The following is a 22,467-nucleotide window of genomic DNA, read 5'->3' as shown; positions in this document are numbered from 1 at the left end:
GAAAGTTCCACAAGTCTCACAGAACCACAGGAATAGGCATGGAGAAAACAAAACACATGAGCCAAAAGTTAGTGTGGTCACCACACAGGAAAACAGGACAAAAACTCAAAAGCCCTCATTCTTGGTCTTTTGCTTTTCATTGTATAACTACTGCATGTGCCTAGATTCAGGAAGAGGTATCCCTGTGCTCTCTGGATGCCAGGAACTGCAAAACAGAAACCCCTCAGGTCTCACTTCCCAGAGGTCTGGATTCAGCCCCTCCCCAGGAAGTGGGATCAGACCCTGGCACTGGCAGCTATATCCCTCCCACAGACATAGTGGGTTTGGCATCACTCTATGTGTTCCTAGCCAACTGGCACAGTCCAGCTCATGCCCGAGTAACCAAATTTACTTCACCTCCAAAACCCAGTGGCTGCATTGTAATGGCCAGTGCCTGGCCTCTGTTAACCTATCCCAGCTGCTTCTGGGACACTGTGCACTGCCGTGTGCCAAACCAGAGCAGGGCACCCTTGATAGGGAGGGGTGGTTTCTCAACACCTCTTCCCAACCCAAAGGACTTCATTCTGCCTGGATTCTATGTTAGGCACAAAACTAAATAGTGGAGAAACATCCTGGTCACAGCTTATCTAAAAATCAAAACATAAGAACTGGCAATTACAACTTTGGGGAAAAATGCGTAACAAGATCATAAAAATAATTCATTAGAGTACACAGAATTTGCATGTTAATACCTGTTGTGAAGAAAACACTCCTTATACTAGAAAAGCTTGACTTTTGAGGAGTTTTTATGAGCTGACTTACTTATTTTTATAAACTAGTCATATGAAAGCTTTATGCAAGAGATCAAACTAAGATCACAGTAGTTCAGATGACTTTAAAACCTAAGAATCTGTGAAAGGAAAGACAATAAATAATTATATGCACACAGGCATTAGCAAGTAAATTCACTCATTTTTAATAGTGTTCTATGAAAAAGATTTTAGTCCCCAATATTATCTGTGTATTTGTTTTGATCCACTAAAATATTGCTTACCCATGTCATGCGAATTCGGTCCACAGTACTGTAGTGGCATTCTGTGATTAAATTATCCCCCTGAAACACAAAATTTAGAAAGTTCACGGTTCTGAAGTTTATCAACACCAGCTTCAGGTAACCACAGATGACAGCAAGCACTTAAGAAATAAATATCAGAGCAGTGGATATGACTTTTTGAAAGAGTGAAGGATTAGGTAATTGCCATATGTTCAGGCCTTGGCAGTTAGCATTCATATTACACCAGATCCTCAGGGATCCCCCATGGATTTAAAACAGAGTCTTGTTAAGAGTGTTGTCTGGCTTTCATTTAAAATAGCAATGAAGGTACCCAGTTATCATCCCATTTTCTGGAAAATTATGTAGTAGACAATGTATACAAATGATTCTTGCTCCAAAACTCCTCCAGTGCTACTTTACCCAGGCTAATTTACCCTGCCAACTTCAACAGAAATATTTGGCAAATGAGGAAAAGAAGGCTTTCCACATCACAAAAACAACTATTTCTCTGCCAAGCCTGGGAGTAGAGGAGTGGCAGGCAAAGACTTCACTACATTGACAGATATGTATGGGAAAGGCTGAATACTTCCCTTCTCAAGTACATACAATTAACTTTTTGGTGTCTTGAGAAACTGATCTACCTATTTGGTAATACTTTCACTCCCTGTACCTAATCAAGTACAAATCCGAAAATCACCAGATAATCAAGTGGAATTTTTTTTGTATCATCATCTTCCCTTATCAACCACTGTACTTCCCTAAAAAAAAACAGATCACCCTTCAAAGGCTGAGAATTTCTCCTTTCCTACAGGCTGTTTCTCCAGCCCAATGCTAGCACAATCTGTACTCCAGACTGCTGGAAGAAGGTGCGTCAGCCTCATGTCAGCCAAGTGGAGACAGAGGTTTCTGAAGTAGCATGAACTGGCACACTGTCACTGCTTCCAGTGGGAATATGCTGTTCCCACCACTGAGGTCTCCAGCTCTGTCTTACAGACTGGATAACATTCACTAAAATTGTTCCTTCCGTGAGACTAGATCTGTTGCTTCCAAATGGAGGAGAGAGTGCTACTGTGTGAAGAAAGAAAGTAACCTGACTCCACAAGCTGAAAGAAGGATATAACCTTGGGAGAGCTTATAGAAACAGAGAATAACAAGAACTTATATGAGAAATTATACTATTAGTTAATTGATTAAACTGTTCTCTGAATTACACCAGATGATGACTGTAAAGCTGCACTGGTAATTTTGCATAAGATGAAAACAATGAAAGGCATAAAAAACTGTTCTCTTCTGAGAAAGAATTCCATCTTCTAATTGAGCTGGCTCTTTTTTCAAGTTTCTGTTACTATCAAATACTGTTTATAGTTTTTCTGTTGTCTATTTCCTTGTGTTCTTGAATTTCAAGAGGCCTTTTTGCTATAACCTGCATGGATTTTCCTAAAAATATTACAGGCTTTCTCTGCAAACCTGTCATCTTCTGCCAGCCCTCTTCCTAAACCCTTCAACCTTCTTTCCTGAAGGAGGTAACACCGGTTTGTCTTTGAAGTCCCTAGACTACAAGCAATTTGACTTCAAAGAGTAAATTCTGCACTTGAACATCCAGATTTTGCTATAGAAATTAAACTATAAAGTTAGCATTTTAGCTTCTTGTCTTTAAAGTACAAATATCAAAGTCTCACAGTGTGGGAGAAGAGATATAAGAGAGAAAGGGGCTTGAAGAAAGCCCCTGAAGTTTAAACCATGGGGCTCCTGACCCTACTTGAAGTTCAGTCATTTCAATGGTCTTTTCAGATCCCTCTCCCTTAGTGGTTCCAATTATGAACAAATCCCATTTTTCAACATTTTGCATCTGGCAATTAAATAACATGCTTCTTTACATGCACCAGGACAAGCTGCTCTGCTGGCCAGATCTGGAGCACCCAGACTTTGCAGCACTAAAATTTCTGTCATCATGCCAGAACTTAAAAAAGATGCTGGATGGAACTAACAAAAGAAGAGTGAATAATTTTTAAATGAGTGACTCACACAAAATAATACAGACTCATTTCATGCAATACCTATGCATAGCTACTGTTTTATAATATAATTGTAGTTGGAATATTCCTACAAGTTATGTTACATTATTTTCAGGAATACTGTAGGATGTTGCATGATACAGAATTTTATGATTTCTTCTTTCAAAGGGTTTTGGTTACTAGTGAAACATCAGGTGGAATGTGATCATGGAGTTTTACTTCCAACAACAAAAACTGTGAAACAAACAGAAGACTTGGCAGATTTTTAAACATGTTTGTAAGGCTGGGTACTTGCTGTGTGCAAATACTGAAGATCTGCTACTTGGTTCCCACAGCCCTGTAAAACCACGAGGTGGCATTTCCATTACTCTTCTTGCTGGATGCACCAAGATGGTACAGCCAGGCACATATGGGATTTTCTAATCTGCTTTGTTCAAACCTTTGTGGTAGTAAAGTTCAAATCAAGTTATTGTGGATATCAAACATACCCAAAGAATAGCTTGATTTGATGGACCAAGCCAGTTCATGTGGACACTCCTGAGACACATTAGTGACTCTGAGATAAGTGGAAAAATTAATAGAACATCCAAGAATTCTATGATGCTATACCAAGAAATTATGTAGCAATTTAATCCTAAAGATGAGAAAACGCTGGGCACATGATCTCTTAAACACTTTCAGGAAAAGAATTAAGAGTGTCGTACTGGCAAGATGGTTCTTTCTTCTTTCAGGTACTGAAACTCCTGGAAGTTGAAGTCAAACTCGTCATCATAAGCAAGCAGCTTCTGCTCCTCGCCGTTGTGGAAGTGGCGCATCCTGATGGCTCTGCCAGCAAGGTGAGCATGGAGAAGTACCGCAAACACTTGAATCCCAGCAGGTCTCTCAGCACCTAGAGCCTGGCCAAGAGAAACCAACACCATCAGTGTTCCCAAATGCAAAGTAATGTAATGTAATGCCATGTGCAAACAGAGTGCAAGTACATTAATTAATGTAGTTTGCATTCACTCAGTTTACTGAAAAATGCAGTCTGGGGCAAAACCAAAACTGTAACTGAAATTCAGGGTTTATGTACAAAAAAGGCTAGGTTTTTTCTGTGGTTATTTTTTATAACAAAAACATGTTTTTACTCCTAATGCACACATTTTTTAAAATGAAAATCAACTGGACTGCAAATAATTCTCAATAGTTTTAAGACTTTCAAGGGAATCGTACTAAAACCTGCACATTAATTTACTGCTAATGGCTGGTAACTAATGAATGGGGGTGTTTGTTGTGAAAAGGAATTTCTATGCAGTTATGAATGATGCCATCATCAATATTGTGCTGAAAGATGCACTTAAAATTGAGAGGCTGTAGTTGTAACATCCTCTACTTTCCATCTTTAAGTGAACTGGTAGTGAAATACTGAAAGTTTATATTTAAAACTTTTTCCAGGTCAAAAATATTTGCAAATTAACTTTTCCAAATTGACACAAATCTGACATCATTCCCATTCTAGCTGAGATCTACTGTTCTAAACTTTGAGTATGCTCAAATTTTATTCTTGTTCAGTGCTCTAGGTAGAAATAATCCGTTATTACAATACCTTTTAAGAGCAGCCCTAGGGTCAGAAACCTCATGATAATAGGTTACTCAAGTGTTTTAAGGATGAAAAATGCCAGGACAATACACAATATTTAACACCACCAAGAACAAATCTAAATTCTGTATCTAATGTAGCCTTCATTGTAAACCATGTTATTAATTCAACCTTTATAAATGACAAAGTATATGAAGATCTCCCATGATGCAGTCACCACAGATTTTAGACAATGCTTCCATTACCTGCAGAGATATTTAAGTTATTTTAATGAAACCAAGTACTTAATAAATGCATAATTTTGTACCATGGACCATTCAACAAAACTTATTCAGGTCTTCAGTTTCTGTGGTTGTTCTACTATCACCTTTCAGGCTTTCACTTCATCATTAGGAGCCTTTCACACATCCAGGTCTGAATTAGTCTCAACTTTTTTTTCTGGGCTAGCTATTCCAAGTTATTAATAGCTTTGCCATGGAAAGTAATGTATGCTTACATATTGAACACAAAATTAAAACATTGCAAGTCCTGTGTCATTTGTTATTACTCAAATAATTAAAACAGCCTGAGTAGTGAGCATGCCAAATACCCAGTTCAAAACCACAACACTTTGGAGGACAACATGGACCACCAGACTCCTTTGCTCACATCTTTTAACTGTAACTCTCAATCTTCCCAAGAAGTTCAAGTGACTCTCCCAATTATTTCTATGAATGAAAACCAATGGATTCAGTCAAGGGACATACCTCTTCCAGACATTCCAGTGTGCAGTGACCCTCTGACACAAATTCAGGCATGCCTGGTGGGATATTGTGGAAGAGGCTGACCCAAAGACCAGCTTCAATAACCCCAGCATCATATTTCCTTAAAACTGGAGTGTAAATCAGCCTCAAACCAGAGTTATCTATCATGCCTGCAACAAAAGAACACAGTCAGCCATGGCTGAAAATCAGTGTTTAAAAGAAGAAAAAAACCCAAACCTAATTGCTTCGTGTTTTTCATGCTATGTCCTAAGTTTTCTGAAGGAAAATCAAGGAATCAACCTCAATAACCTTGAAATGAGTCAAGCCATATGCAGGAAGTGGTTTTTTCTCTTTAAAGTTTTCAAGCCACGTGCTGTCTTCTAGTTGAAAATTTTATCTATTTCTTCATCTTGAGTCCTACCATTAATTATATTTTTCCTTTGTTTTGGATTGCCTGCTACATTACAGTGTATCTGAGATGACGCATCCCTTTTAAAATCTCTCCAATTAAGAAGGCATCAATTAAACATGAAAATTGCCCTGCTAAATCCCAGAACTGTAGACAATACCCCCACTTTGAGGGAAGTAGACAAGAGAATTGCAGAGTACTTTAATGTTGCTCTGACTCAAGCACTTCTCTTGATTTCAAAAATTAGTTTAAATAACCAAAGCCTGCTGTTTGGAGGCTGTGTTTTTAAGAGTCAAAATAATACAAATCTATTTTGTTCACCCACATATGTTTAGCCATATGTGTTTGTTTACGTATCTATTAATAATTTCTGTTGCCTTTATCATCTAAATGCTTAGAATTACTTGTCTTGTATTAGTCATTTTTATTAGTCAAGATATACAGAAAAAAAGGATTAATTTGTGTTTGTACAAGAACTACATTTTGTTAGTTTTCTGTTTATTTCTTTGTATTTTGGCATAGTAACTGAAATAATTTCAATTTTGAAAATTAAAAATGCAAAAACCATATCAAATATCTCAGAGAAGATAATATGCTTCCTAGTGACCTATATTAGTCTTCTGAAAAACAAAACAGACATAGCAGTGCCTGAAGCCAAATTTTATATCAATATGATATCAGCAGTCTATTTTAAGATAAGCAAATTGCAGAGGGACACTACCCAGTCACTAAAATACCTAAGATGGAGTAGTGCATATGATTTTTAAGGAACAAAGGATAAGAACTGTGCCTAGTCAGTTAAGAATGGTAATCAGCTATGAGACGTTCTGCAACATACAAATCACATTTAAGGTGATATATCCTGTTCCACAACATCCCAACTTTAGCATTTGGGAATCCATACTCATTCCCTTCCTGGAGGTATTTGTACAACCTCATCAACTTGAATTTTTCCTTTGTGGTATTCCTGCTTCAAGCTTGTTGCTAGCATCTAAATGTCAGACACTCTTATGGTATGTCAGTTTCTGGTAAACAATCCCAAAAGAGGCCAACTTTCAAATGAGAAATGAATGTTAAGGACTACAAAACCAGAAAAAGTGAAAACCATCCATGTTAAACTAAAAAATGTTTGAACTCTTCCTAGCTGGGAGCCGAGGCTCACTACCAACCTGAGTCACTTAGGAAAACATTAGCCCAGGTCACGATGTGAGGGAAACAGTGCAGCCTTTCACCACAAGACCCAAACTGGGAAAATGCAGGTGCCAAAACACACAGATGAAGGTGACCCAGTGGCAGGTTTGCTGTTGTGTCAGAACTCATTTTTCCCCACCTGAAGCAGATGGAGAACCCAGGTCTACTCTCTCACACTCCTGGCACAATCCTATACTGTGTGTTTTGCCAGGAAGGGGGAGAAGTATGACCTGGATTACAAACACCCTGCTCTGCCTATGCTGTCTGAATTTTCCCAGGTCTTTTGGGAAGACTATCATACAGCACAGTCAATTCAAACAAAATGATGAATTTAGGGACACAGCCAAATCAGACACAGTTTTTCAGCATGTGACTTCTTGGGCTTTCATGCAACATTTTATGAAAAAGCATACAATATCAAGGATGCAAATGAAGTTTATTGCATCCCATGCAAATCTGCATGCTGAAAGGACAGAGTCTGCCACTAAATAAAAAAGAAATTAAGATAGTTCATTTAAAAGATGAAAATGGGAAATGACAGTAGGGCAGAACACCATAACCCACACAGCAAATTTTATTTTAACACATGGGGATGTAAAGAAAGGCCAGTATACTATGCTGCATTGGATTTTACTCAGTTCATATATAGCAATCACTACAATATTCTCAGGTACAGTAGCTTAATAAACTTCTGTTTCAGAACAAAATATATCTTTCCCAAAGGCATCTTCAAAGTTCTCCTGATTTTCCTGGGATCCTTGGTTTCTTCCTTTTATTTCTTCTAAATATAAATTAAATTCAGAAAGAACAATTTTAAAACACAATTATAAATGAAAAGCCTATCTTTGAAGATAAACTGACTTTACCCAGTGAATGGTCTAGAAACCTGAGTCTATACTTCTACTTCAGAAACTGCCCACAGTTCAGGTAGACCTTTTTTTAAAAAAATACTAAAAAAAAAAATTGAAAGGGCAATGGGAAAAACACTGTGAACCAGGAACTATTGATCAGGGAAAAATAACCCTCAGCTTTTTATTTGCTCTGTTTGCCATGCAGTGCAGGGATGAGGACTTGTGTGTAGTGCATTTTCCAGCCCAGCATGTTTTAAAGCGTGTGAGGCTACAAACCTTCTGTGTATGATGGATTGTCATAATGCACCTCCATGAGGACAAACAGAGGGTCAGCTGCTGTGCCAATGGATAAGCCAACATGAGGAGGGTAGGTGAAGCCCTGGAAATCAATACACAGGGAAATCATTACAGAGTTAACGTATTTTTTGCCACAGTTAAGAGTTAGTTTCTCTTTATAAGTACATTGACTCCTTTTTCAATGATATGATCATATTAATGAAAAAATTTACAAATATAACTTCTTTTACAGCTTTCTGAACTTGGCATTGTGATAAAATATACTTATTATATACTCAATAAACTTAAAAACTATGTCAATATAAAATAGTAGATCCCATGCTTCCCAGAGGACAAGGCTCTGAGCAAAAGAGTATAATCTCACCTCTGACCTTACTTCTACTACTTCTGAGTAGGAAGCTGGATTAGAGACTTCCTGAGGTCCCTTCCAACCAGCATTATCCTGTGATCTTATGATTATTTATTCTGTATTTATTGTTTGAGCAGAAAAGGAAAATTCAATTTTAAACGTATAAACATAACATCATCAAGCATTTAGTCTGACAATAAAACCCTTATGAAGAAGTGAATCAACATTTTAAATGTTCCCAGTTTCTAAAAGCAGTAATTTCCAGGGAATACTGTGGTTGCATGTAGTTAACTTGCTTTTTGTGCACAAATAACTGTATTCTAAGTAAAATGGTTTGACCAATAAAGCTGATCTTCATGGCTACATTTCCATTAGCAAGCCAATAGTGCAAAAGAAGTAGCTCTGCACAGTGAAACAGCTTGTGCTGGACCCACCCAGATGCTGCTCCTTTGGACAAGTTCTGGTCAGGTCCCATGCACTGAACCCCATTTATTGCTAAAGGTGCTGGGTTCACCCCTGCACATTTAGTTTAACTCCATCCCAGAAAGGCTTGTGCAAGTTCTCAAACCACTCATGATGATAAACAAAGCTTTGCAAGTGGTGATAACTGGGAGATTTACTTCAAAAGCTCACTCATGATTTAAACCAAAACACCAGTATCTCGTAAGTGAACTCATTTACCAAATTCACTTTAATTGGAATGAATGTGCACCATTTTATAGTATATAGCTAATATTTTAATATGCAGTTTGACATTCTAACTTTCTGAAATGTGCAATTCGTGATTCCAGCTTCCTGATGCTTGATGGACGCTAATGAATTAATTGTAGTATATGGCCAAAAATATTATCACCTTCATTCTACACAAGGGTAAACTGAAGTTAGTGAACTGGGTACTTGGACAAACCTGGATGTAACCCAGATCTGTCAGATTCCTCTGCACAGATCTTTAACAACAGGATCACCCTTGCAAAAGCCTCCATGAGGCTTGTCAAATCATAACTTATTTATACAAGTTTTTAATTTCACTTAGATTAAGACAGTTGAAAGTACAAATACTAGGTCAGAGCATAGCTGATGGCAAAAATGCACAAAGCATACACCAGGGAAAGTATTCATAGTGGATTAAACTTCTTTTCATGGGTCCGTGTAACAACTCTTGCTTCCTCACGCTGCAGCGTTTACAGATGGTTTTGGACTGCAGCTGGCAAGCGAAGGTTCCAGAAACTATCATCACCCCAGTCCCTCTCTGTGCCCAAACCATCATTTGGGTGGTCACACAGTGAATCAAGGGTGTAAAGAGCTGGGATTCTTTTGGCAGTCATGCTGTGTTATGTCAGCTGAAAGCATTAACTGCTGCCTAAATTAACATGAAATAAACTGAAAACACATCCTGGGGTGAGCATGGCATCACAGCCTATATTTTCTGTAGATATGACCCACTGCCATCAGCAAAGTGGTCCTTATGTTGGCTCTGCACTGACACAGGATCTCTCCTACACTGAAATGATGTTTCTTTGGACTGGGCAGGAACCTGAATGGGGCAACACTGAAACCAGGTCCTGGTGAGGCACAAAATTAGTGAAATTTATGTATAACTTCATTTGGAGAGTCATGCCTCTGTGTCTTGTATGAAGTCACCTAGAGACACTGCTTTTCTTTCTGTCATCCTCCAGGTAGCAGATACTGGTCATTGCTGAAGGTATTTCCACAGATGGGACAAGCTGATACAGGGACAGATTTCCATGCTCCAAAGCTATCTTTCTCCCCTAAGGCATCAACTCCACTCCCCCTATATTATTTTCATTACTTTTGGCTTGGCACTCAGGATGATCATTTTATTGCATTCTTGAAAGGCCAATAGGAGGTTCAGGATTTACTGGTGAGGCATTCAGGGATTGTAATCCCATACCCGTAAAAACAGACAGATTAAGTAATCAGTAATATACTAGGAAGAAATTTCATGGTGATACATCACCCCATTGATGAACCATGCTAGACAGACGTTCATCCTACCTCTCCTCCAATGGCCCAAGCAAAAATGACAGTCTCACATGTGAGGAAAGAGTCTGGCATGTTGGGGTGGTAACACTCATGCCCATAGTCCAGCACACTGTCATTCAAATTGCTGCTGCACTGGTAGAGCAGGATATGGTGCACCAGGTTCTCGTGGCCTTTCTGGATCAATGGCTCAACCTATCAATGGTAAAATGAAAAGAAAAAAGAAAACATATCTCAACGTGACTATTTCAATGCAGGTATGAAGATAGGACTAAAAGTTCTATGGTATTTTTATTTTAAAAGAGGAGACTCAATGTTAGATTGTAGTTGAGATGTAACTTCAGCGCTCTGCAAACTGAAGGAATGAAGTTTCCAAAATTTTCATTTTGCCCAAGTGCATCAATGTGGGGCAGGAAAAAAATTCTGCATCTGGGCAAAACCTCTGTTACAATCTTGCTTGCTCTCTCTTCTCCCATCCTAGCCTTGCATGGTCACTTGTCTTTCTCACTGCCCAATCTTGTTTAGCCACATTCCAAGGAATGGATATATCTAAGGAAGGGGATATAAACCAGCTGAAAGTCTGTTCAGCTGAACCAGCTTGGTGCCTGAACTACTCAGAGTTTTTCATCCCTGCTTCTGCCTCTTTTGTGCTATTTCAAATTACAGCTGCCCATAGATTCTATAAATCTAGGGTGAGCCTAGAGGTATACCTCACATTCCTCAGCAGCTCAAAATGGACTTCCAAATTTTTTTGACATCTAGAAGAAATTAGAATTATTTTTTTTTTTAATCTGCTCAGTTGTAAAGACTTTATTAAGATGAAGTCATCCTTGAGAGATTGGGTGCTCCAGCCTTTTTATGGCAGTGATGAGCTGGAGGGCTCTCAGTGGTGCTCCAGTGCCCCCAGTATAATTAGACCACAGAACTTAAGAGTAGGCTAAAATTATTTAATTCCCATGTAAGTGTTTGCCCTCTGTTTGGATGGATGATGTTAAATCATCTCTGTCAGAGATTATGTCCCTGGGGCAAACATGAATACTTCTGAAAAGAATTATTTTGCATTTCAGAAAGATCATATTTCACAAAATATCATCATATAGAAGACATTATTAAAATTAAAAGAGTTTTTCCCTTGCTTTTTCTCTCAAAAATTTCATCCCATTCTATCATATCTACCTTCAAGTTCAATAGGATAAAGATTAATATTTTCACGAGAAAATTAAAGCTTTGGCAATGTAACTCTTAAGACACAGGGTGCCATGCAGTATTGCCTTTCAGCATTAGGAAAGAGGTTACTTTAAATAGGAAAAGAATGTATATACATCCTAAATTTGCATCCATTTTCTTTTGCAAGCACATTCATGTGCTACCAGAGGATCAGAACAGGGTAAGCAGGAGCAGTTTATTACATTATTAAAGTACTGTCAACACAATATCTCTCTCTGCATTTCGTTCACACCGCTAAATCAATTACAAAAGAAGGGCAGGAGAAAGCAGCCAGACCTGTGCACATCAAGGCCACCTCTGTTGACATGAATCTGCCAAGTACATTTAAGTTGGGCTCTCGGGGGGTCCAGATGCTGCTGAGTAGCTGCATGTGCACCAAGAAGTGCTCAACCCACTTCACAGCACTTAGAAATCAGTGGAAGGATGCCAATTTGATCAGATGCACCAAAGTTTTGTTCTGGAGGCAAGACTGAAGAGTCCATAGGGGATGTTCCCTATAGTTCTCAGTAACCCGTTTCAGTTAGCATTACCATTATTGTGAATTACTGCACTACAGAAGTAAAAGGTATTTTTGAAGAAGACGAGTCAGTTTTCCCATGAAATAAGAATTTATTCCCAAATATATCACACTGAATGACAAAGATTCAGAAATTCGTTTCACCTTGATGTTGCTTCTTCCCTCTGCTCCATCATATATCTGCATATTTACCCAAGTGCTGCAGAACCCAAACACACTCATAACATGGCAGCTTATACATTAAATACCAGGATAGACCTCAAGAATTTTGAAGCTCCACATACTGTATGGTTAGTCAAGGAAATGCTTATGGGAATATTATCCCTATATCTACCAAGAAAGAAGAGAACTTTTATCCCAACACGTGATAGTTCTGCCTGCTGCTACAAGATCCCAGCACCTGCTGTGCTTACAGTCACTACTTCAAAACCAGCTTCCCCTCAAAACAATGGGACATCGCCAAAATTAGAAACTCACATCCTGTCACTGGTTTTTAGCATCAGTTACCTAAACAGTTACAGCACTTGAAAGAGCAGTTTTGTTCAGCTTTCTTAAGTGAAGAAAAGAAAAACAAAACCTAGAACAAATCCATAAACATCTTTCCAATGCATCTTGTAGGAAAACTTACATTTTTCAGATGCAGAAAAAAATAATGAAGAGCAGCTGTGAAGTTATGCTTTTCACACATTTTTACTACAACTTGGCTAAAGAAAAATTTCTCTTCCCCCTTTTAAACAGCATATAAATAAAAAAAGAAAGAAAATATTAGAGTGGTCAAAATTCTATTTAAAAAATCTTAGGAAAATCTCATTAATCCTGAATTGTTCATAAAGGTATGGAAATATTTTAACGGCCAGCTCCCTAAAGCTCACAGCATTATTTCTAAATGAAGCAAGAGAAGGAAGAGTGACACTGAACCATGCCGAAAATCAAATCCCTCCTGGTGGGAGAGGGAATTTTAAAAGCCCTTGCAAGGAGTTCGTGAGAACAAACAGAGACTCTTCCTGGATTTTCACTGCTGCCAGATAGTTGTTTATTAAGACTTATGAGAGGAGCAGAGCCACTAGCATGACCCAGGCATAACATAGAGCACAGAAAGCAGGAGAGAAGTGTGTGTTTATCAAGATTTACACAGCCTTTTAAAGATAATTTAACCAATGGTTACTAGAAACATATATTATTTTTACTTTCCTACCAATTATTCAGTAACACGGGCAGGAACTGCAGAATTCTTTGTCCAGTCATCCCAAATTACTTTTATTGCAGAATATGGAGTAGTAGAAGAAGAAGAAGAAGGTTTGGAGAACAACAATCCTCCATTTTGATGTTTTTTGCTCTTATCTATTTACGACAAAGAGAAGCCTAAAACCTCTAAATTTTTCACCCTGTGACAATCTTACATAGTAGTCTATCACCTAATTCACACCACTGTATTTTCTAGTTCTTGTCTGATTGTAGGCAGTTTTTTCCAAGGTTGGAGGTTAAAACAGTGTTGTTCAGGGGGGTAAGAACCCTTCAAAACAGGCAGAGAAATATCCTCAGCACTCTGGGTTCCTACAGAAGAGGATCAGAGCCCTTAGACACTACTCTGATCTGAAGAATAATTAACTGTTCTTACTTAGCAGAATAACTTTGGCAGAAAAGAAAATTTTAAAATATGGTCCCATACTCTACTCTGTTGTAATGATTGACTGGAGCAGGGGTTTAAATCTGCCATTCTACATCCCAGGTGAGTGCTGCCCTATTTACTCAGCTATTAGTTATTTTAGCTTATAGAATAGATTGGTTATTTAGGCTGCCTCACACTTCATCTCTCACTTTCCACAAAGAACAACTGTACAGATTACCTTGCTTCAAGCCAAAAAGAAATTCCCAAACTTCATTTTTTCCTCAAATAAACAAAAATCTTTTTTTCTGGCCATCCTTACAAGTGATGATGAACAACAACCGAGTTTCTCAAATGAGGGGCCAGATTCAGAAAATCATTATTGCGTTTAGAAGTGCACAAGAGTAGGTGTAAAATTAGCTGTTAAAGCAAGTATCTGTAATTGTCTAGATCAGGGTGGCCTGATTACTAGAGTACTTGCAGCCTCAATGAATGATGACATAATTTTCAGAGCTCTACTCTTCCTGGTCTCCAGTCACAATGACAGTGGACCAGCCCTGAGGAGTCACCACGACCATTTTATTAATTTGTGCTACTTTTAGGATACTTATGGAAAGAAAATAATTTGAAGTGGCACACTAGAGCAAAGGAGTGAAATACACAAAAAAAAAGTGATAAAAACGGGCATGGTACGTAATAGTCATTAAACTCTACAGATTTAATTGAACAGCTAATTTTTGTTTAGATTCTCTCATACACAGCCTTTTTTGCTCTGGTCTCTTATTACAAGGGGACTCTAAAATGACATTTTGAACCAAGCAATAAGATAAGCAAAAATTGAGTAATTTAGATGGGTTGCAGTGAACATGGGAATCTACATTTTATTTTCAATAATTATGAAGAAACCTGTGACTTCGAAATGCATTTCCTTTCTTTGTCCTCACCAATTCCTACCAACCTCTTGTTAGCCGAAGAAGTCAAGAAAGAAGCTGAAAGGAGACTAAAAAGGAATATGCATATAACTACCTATTTTCCCCATTTCTCATTCTTTGAGGCTCATCTGTGGAATTTTCACTGTTGCTGACATGCAAGGAAGACCCAGATGTCACGGTTCATCTCTTTGCCATGTTGTGAATAAGCCTGCAGAGATACTGCACCACCAGGCACCTCGGTGACTTCTTCCCCTGCAGGCAAAGTGCATTTTCTGCTTGACATTTCCTAACTGCCAGAGGCGTGGAGAACAAAAGCCCTACATCCACCCTACATCAAAATGCCCAAGGTGTTTGGGATTGCAAAACATAAGTGCATGCAACAAGGCACAACCTCTCTGTTTTTCATGAGATCTGCAGGAAGAACATCAAGGTTTATTATTCATGATCATTTGCTTTATGCATCCTCCTCTCCACCCTTCTTGATAGCTTGGCCAAAAAGTCTTTCAAACTGAGCAAACTGACATACATGAACCTATCTGGCTCCTACTAACAGAGGTAAAAAGTAATAGATGTACTATAAACCCCCAGCACTTCAAACCAGGGCTCTCAAGGAAGGAGATATTTAAAATACACTGCATTCAAATGTAAATGAAGGCACTGCCTTCTGCAACCAAAAGTATGGGTTACAGTCATGGTGCTTGGTTGGTACTCATCAGGCAGGCTGAGAGGTTTTGCAGAGCTCCTTTCATGGTACAGAATCTCTTAGGACTTGTGAAAATGCTGGCTTTCAAAAAACACAAAATATAACATTTTCTAGTCATTATAATGTTAAACCAGATAAGATGTATGCTGTTCAACTCTCATTTTAACAGAAGCCCTATTTTAGTCAACAGGCTGACATCACATGAACAAGGAAAATGTTTATATCTGCCAGGGCTGGCTTACTCATCGTCAATTTTTATTCCTCTCTTCTTTGTTTCTTTACCTATTGCACAAACCGAACATTGTCACATGCTTTGGGTTTTCTTTCCTTAAAAAAACAAGCCAAAATTTTAACATAACAGTGTCTTGCATCTCAAGCTGATGATAAGCAGGGTTAAGATACTGATGTGTGATGTATTAAACAGGAGGAAAATGCAAACAGCTCGAGTGGTCCAAGAAGTTAGATTTCCTAGTAGTTAAAAACACCTCCAGAAACCTGGAAGTCTTTCTTTCTCATTCCTGTTTTTCTACCTTTTTATTTGCTCTGATTTCTTTGATGTTAATAATCATGTTTTGTTCTTTATGCCTGCTTGTGCAAATTATGAAAGTTAGTCAAATATATCCATAGTCCATCATAGTGTCCCTGTTTAGAAAATGTGGTCCACCAAATGTCAGACAACAAAAACCTGACTTTATTTTTATGCATGGAAATGCCAACAGTTTCTGATCTGTTTGCAGCGATGTTTCTACACTAAAATGTAAATCATGATTTTGTTTTCTGGCTCAAACAGGTAGTTCCAACTTAATCTTGCATTTCAAACACACGGTGGCATGGTGGTATATTGCCATGTAAATGCTTCTGAATAAGGCCACAGCCTTACACAACACTTCATGTTGGTAGACAGTGGTGACACAGGGAAGAAAACATAATTCCAAAGTCTCAAAATGGAGAGTAAAAAATTTGATTTTTATACTAGCACTGCTGCATGTAGGAGAGTTTCTAGTCTGCGGTTGGTTAATTCATTTATATGAGCTTGCCATGTCTCTGATTAACTCAGAGCAAAAAGTGATGGCTGTGAAGCTGAGTACTGGCTGAGTTCACTTGAGAATTTTTGCAGCAGAAGACCAAGTTATAGGGTCTCTGCTTTCTGTACTCCTCATCAGGAAGAACCTTTACATTTTTACAGATTACTTTGGCCTTTGAACTTCTTTTGAAAATGTGTACCATGCACACATATTAAAAATTTATCTAACTTAGAAAACTTTTTCGAAGGTTGACGTGATTTCTTCTCATTAGGATTCATCAAGATGTTTTTTGAGTTTTTGTAAAGTGTAATTGTGAAATGATCAAATATTTATCTAAAACATCTCCTTTAGGATTTTAGATTTTTCTTCAGAAAAGCAAATACTTAGAATATTTGGCTTTATAAAGTTGGGTCTTTTTCAGAAAAAAAATCCATCTATTTCAGAAAAAACTCTCAGTAATATGGTTTTATTTTCTTAAAAATATTCTGAAAGAAAACCACCAGTCATTTGCTGCCTAACACTGCTTCTTGCACACAACCCAGAGCTGTGCTGAGCATAAACTCAAGAGCTGGAAACATGCCTCTAAGCTGGGGTAGATGTTGAAGTCCACGACACCAGCGCAGACCAGGATTTTAACACTAACAGCCTAACAGCTATCTCATGTTAGTAGAGTAGCCTGCCCACACCAGTGTCACATCTGGGATGCTAATCTGCTGCAGACTTTCAGCCCAGAGTTAAGGCATTCTGGGGTCAGGCAGGGACCACCCTCCCCATGCCTCCACCCTTACCCTGTCTGTCAGAAAGCATTAAATTAATGCCACAGAATAGTTAGAGCTGAAAGAGACACTTCCAGTGCTCAACTGGCTGCAGTCTAGCACGGACTAGCTGCTGTATTCTTTCCTCCGATCATTTGCACGTACACAGCTAAGTGCCTGTTTTCCTCACTGCGCAATCCTACATTCAGTCATCACCTCTAACAAATCCCTTTAAATCATTCTCTATTCCAAATGCCTCTGAGTTTATACTGTGCTACTTACAAAGGTGTATATTTTGGTGAGTTAATTGCAGGAAGCAGAGCAAAGTCACTGCTTCTGGCTCCCTCATGGTCATCAGGGATGATTACATCTGAGATACAACAGGGAGCATTACTGCCTAACTTGAATAGTCCTTCAAACGTAAAAATGTTAACCCAAATTATTCTCATACACATTTTTCACATCTTCCAGCTGGAGAAAAATATAACCTGAGCATTTAGCAACAGTGCTTGATTTTTGTATTTAAATAAAAAAAGAGATGTTGACAAGAAAAAGGGCCAGGCTACAGAAACCATCCCCAGCCCTAATCTCATAATGGGATTAGGTAAGGTTTCCTTAGAGGATGGAAATTTTCCAGACTGAACCTTCCATCCAGTTTAAGGCATTGAAGTTCACATGATTTGTACCTAATATGTGTGGAGGGTTTGTTTTGGGTTTTTTTTCCCAAAGTCATATTCAAATACTGGACATAATTTTAATTTGAAAAAACAGTGTTGTCTGATTGATTGATTGATTGATTGAAACCTTATTGTTGGCATTTGGTCTTAACTGGTTTTGGGTATACTTTCAAATGCGGAACAAAAATTCTAACATCACTGAGGAGGAAAGGTCCTTACCGTGTGAACGGAAAATCTTATTCAAAGAACAGATACTTCCTGCTCTTGGTGTAAAGAAAGGATTGGTTTACTCTGTGACTGCATTGTTCAATGAAGGCTCTTATTTAGGTTTTATTAGTATACAGCATTAAGAAGGAATTACCAGACCTCTGTTTTAAGCTGCAGAATTTTTATTGGAAAAGAATATGTACTTTCAGGTAAAAGTTAACTGTTGCTGTGCTTTTAGCTTGGAGAAGGCTATATATCTAAATTTACATAAATCCTTCTGTCCCCATATAGTCCTACTAATAAGTAAACTGTATATCCAGAATTTCTGCAGGTCACTCTGCTGAACAACTTAAATATTCTAATTAAGGAAGAGGAATCAAAAAACATAATAATCAATATGCCCAAACATTTAAAAATGAGAATTAGAGATGGGTTAAGGACTTCTTGTCCTCTCTGCCATCAAGTCCATTTTTAAGTTCTTATTCCTAATTAATTACCTGGAACTCTGCCACTCATAAGGAGTTTCAGACTTTAAAGACTTACAGTAATTTAGACTAAATCCAAAAGAAGTATACCTCAAAGAAACACCCATAAAACAAGAAGTATACCTCAAAGAAATACCAATAAAACATTGTTTCTGCCTGACGTATGCCTGAAGATTTAAGATAATGCATTTAGCAACAGCTAAAAAGTATAACCCTGAGGAGCAATCTCATAAAAAGCTCAGGTCAAGCAAAAACATGTTTCACTTGGTTAGGCTTCCTGGCAATACACTTATTGTACTCCTAAGCAGCAGAGCCACTGGCAAAGTGGTTGCGGTCTTCAGGATGGCCACAGTCTCTCAGCACGGTTGACACACTTCAAGCAGAATTAATTGGCAATTAATCATGAGCATCATTACTTCCTTGTGGAAACAATATCATAATATAGTAATATGTAACCAAGTATGTTTCAGGTCTAAGGCCAAAATGGGTAGCCAATAAAGAGTTTATATTTATTCAAGAGGGACATATAATTTGAATTGTATAAATAATACAGTCGGTGAAGGTACTCCCATTTGTCCATGGAATCACCATTCTTGCACAGCAATGTATATTTCTTTGAGGCAGCAATGGAAGAGGTTTTAATTCTATTGTAGAACTGCAAAACAATCCCCTTGATCATGCAGATAAATAACATTACACTTTTTCTCCTGCTTCGGAGTGAAGACACCACTTTGCCTGAAGACAGAACACGTGAGAATTGACAGAGCGTCCCTTTCTTGTTTTACACATGCCGAAGTACAGTACCAGGAAACATGTTTTCTGAAAATGACATGCCGACTTCTGTGAAGGGCTACCAAAGTGGAACACACGTGGGAAAGACCTCAGGCATTTGGATGCCGAGCTCCTAGAGGAGCCACCAACCTGCACAACTTGGCACCTACAGTTTGAAGGAAAAGCAGGGGGTAAAATAAGCACAAGGCTCATGATTTTGACATGACAGCCTCCAGAGCAACTCTCTGGAATTATTGCTCATAATCCTCTAAAAAATTTATATTTACAAGGTTAACATACAAACATAAGAGAGCTTACAAAATAAGTGCAGTTAAGTAACGATCACATTAATACTATTTCCACCTTTTCTCACACAGAGTCAGATTCTGGTACCCTTCTGTAGGACTTCAACACCCATCAATACATACAGGAAGTCACACAACAAGAGCTATTTTCAGATTACAGGGTTCTTTTAAAGTCTGCATTAAAATTATACTATAGCAATTCTATAGAAACCAAAACCATGATTGGCACTCATAAAACAGAAAGACAGTTTCAGTCCCAGCAGCTAAAGACATAGTAATGGAGAGGTCACTGTAATGAGGGGTTGCAGAAAGCAGACCAAAGAGCATTAACTTGTAGTTTATAAAAATTTGGTTAAATATTTAGCTTTTCTTAGGTAGGGGTTTTGGGTTTGGGGCTGTATTTCATTCCAAGATGTAAATTATTTCCACGCCAGCTAAAACATCAGTCTTGGTGAAAAGAGAAATTATTCACTATCTACCTGTGGTTCATTTGTCATCTGTGTGGATTTTAATGTCATGTATGTGTAGTTGGTTGGTCCTGGCTAGATGCCAGGCATCCACTAAAAGCCAGTCTATCACTTCTCTGCACAAGCGGGCAGGGGAGAGAAAATATAACAAAGATTCATGAGTTAAGGACTGGGAGAGATCACTCACTGAATACCACTGCAGGCAAAACAGACTCAGTTTGGGGATCTGAACTGAATTTATTACTAACAAAATCAGAGCAGTATACCACCTTTTCCCTGCCCCTCCCTCTTTCCCAAGCTCTATGTCCTACCCCAGCAATGGAGGAAGATGGGAAATGGGGGTTATTGTCTGCTCATCACACCTTGTTTCTCCCACTGCTCAGGGAGAGGAATCTTTCCCCTGCTCCATTGTGGGGTCCCTCCCATGAGAGACAGTTTTCCATGAGCTTCTCCAATGTGGGTCCATCCCATGGACAACAGCTCTCCACAAACTGCTCCAAAGTGGGTCACTCTTCCACAGGGTGCAGTCCTTCAGGCACAGCCTGCTCCAATGTGGGTCCCCCACAGGGTCATAAGTCCTGCCAGGAAACCTGCTTCAGAATGGGCTCCTCTTTGCATGGGTCTGCAGGTCCCTGCCAGGACCCTGCTCCAGCACAGACATCCCATGGGTTCACAGACTCTTCTCAGGCATCCACCTGCTCCAGCATGGGCTCCTCCACAGGCTGTGGGTGGATCTCTACCTCCTTGTGATCCTCCATGGGATGCAGGGGCACAGCTGCTTCACATTGGCTGCAGGGGAACCTCCGGTGCCTGGAGCAGGTCCTCCCCCTCCTTCTCCACTGACCTTGGGGTCTGAATAGTTGTTCCTCTTGCATGTTCTCACTCTGCTCCTCACTGGCCACAGTTACATCTGCACAACAACTCTTTTATTTCTCGTTTTTAAATCTGTTATCACAGAGGCATTGCCACCATTTCTGATTGGCCCAGCCTTGGCCAGTGGCACATCGATCCTGTAGCCACCTGGGATTGGCTCTGCCAGACGCGGGGAAGCTTCTGGCAGCTTCTCACAGAAGCCACCCCTGTAGCCCCCTGCCACCAAAACATAGCCATGCAAACCCAATGCAGTCTGCTATGTGTGGACATGGCAGAGAGGCCTTGTCTGACCATTGTCTGTCTATTTTTCCACTGTTATTAGTGTGGAGTTGACAAATCTGTGCTCTGTTCATAGCTGTGACTACTGTGCATTGCAAGTGGAAGCAAAGATGAAGAGAGACAGAATATAATTTTCTGAAAACTACCCCCAGCAGCTGTGGTTGCAGAGTAAAAGACTGGTACTGAAGGGAAATACTTCAATTAGATCAGAGTAGAAATTTCTGCTCCATTTACAGACCATTGGAGCAATTAAGTTTGCCCTATAAAAAATTTGCTTAAGATGCTGCTACAATGTGATTTGTCTGAATTAGAAGGTTGATCTTCAGAAACAATGCCAAGATGCTAGTAGGCCCAAGCTAGGTTTGTTCTGTGACCCATCTACACAAGACCCATCAAGACAGAGTTTGCTACTGACGAGCCTGCTGTTCTGGTATTTGCACAAAGGATGCTTTACAATTGCTCATCTAAGGCCCAGTGCTGCTCTGAAGTGTTTTGCTGCCTGCTACGATAAGAAGTGTTGGATGTTTGGCTGTGGCCAATTTTCTTATCTTTTCAGTGCATCACCTAGTCATGGGCTTACTTTAAAATCATATACAAAACTAAGGATGAGGAAGAAAAAAATAAAGACATGGCACCAGACAAAATGGGGCTAATGAATAACAATTATCACCCCACAAATCCTCTCAGAACTGGGAAGTAAAACTCAGAGATCTTCAAAAAACTGTGCTTTCCCCTTTTCCATGCTTACTTTTAGTTACATTTTAAGTTAAGGCTCTTGTCATCTTACTTTTATTTAACCAGAAAATCACACAGCACACGTTTTCCTACCACATGCTGGCATGGTCAATACATTGCCATAATGGATAGATGTTGCTTCTATTTAGAAAGCAAAAATCGAAGAAAATGGATCAAATTAGCTACACATCCAACTTTGCTGATGACAGAAATGAAGTAGGTTATTTTTGCATACAAAGTATGAAATAAATAATGCAGCAATAACTGCATAAATTAAGAATTCTTATAGTTAAGATACACAAGTGAAATGAAAGAAAACTACTGCAAAATAAAAGTGTGTAAGAAATATAAAGTTGGGTAGGACAGTAAAATCTGTGGTCATGTATAATTTAATCTTTGATCACAGAATGAAATAATATCTTAAGCAATTTTTCA

The 22,467-nt window shown here is 38.8% G+C and overlaps 1 protein-coding gene across 2 annotated transcripts in view; it reads right to left on the bottom strand.

Moving 5' to 3' along the window:
• The window catches only part of MOXD1 (monooxygenase DBH like 1), a 49,994-nt gene that overhangs the window by 6,644 nt on the left and 20,883 nt on the right, over positions 1–22,467 (bottom strand). For both annotated transcript variants that reach the window (XM_039569631.1, XM_039569630.1), the window contains exons 5-9: positions 10,484–10,663; positions 8,098–8,200; positions 5,374–5,540; positions 3,753–3,944; positions 1,034–1,093 (exon numbers count right to left, since the gene is read on the bottom strand). In XM_039569631.1, coding sequence (XP_039425565.1) covers positions 1,034–1,093; positions 3,753–3,944; positions 5,374–5,540; positions 8,098–8,200; positions 10,484–10,663 — 702 coding nt within the window. The remainder of the gene's footprint in view (positions 1–1,033; positions 1,094–3,752; positions 3,945–5,373; positions 5,541–8,097; positions 8,201–10,483; positions 10,664–22,467) is intronic.

This window comes from Corvus cornix, chromosome 3 (genome assembly GCF_000738735.6).
Source record: "Corvus cornix cornix isolate S_Up_H32 chromosome 3, ASM73873v5, whole genome shotgun sequence".
In the NCBI taxonomy this organism is placed as follows: domain Eukaryota; kingdom Metazoa; phylum Chordata; class Aves; order Passeriformes; family Corvidae; genus Corvus; species Corvus cornix.
The sequence above is the reverse complement of the archived record's forward strand: the minus strand, read 5'-3'. Positions and strand labels throughout refer to the sequence as shown.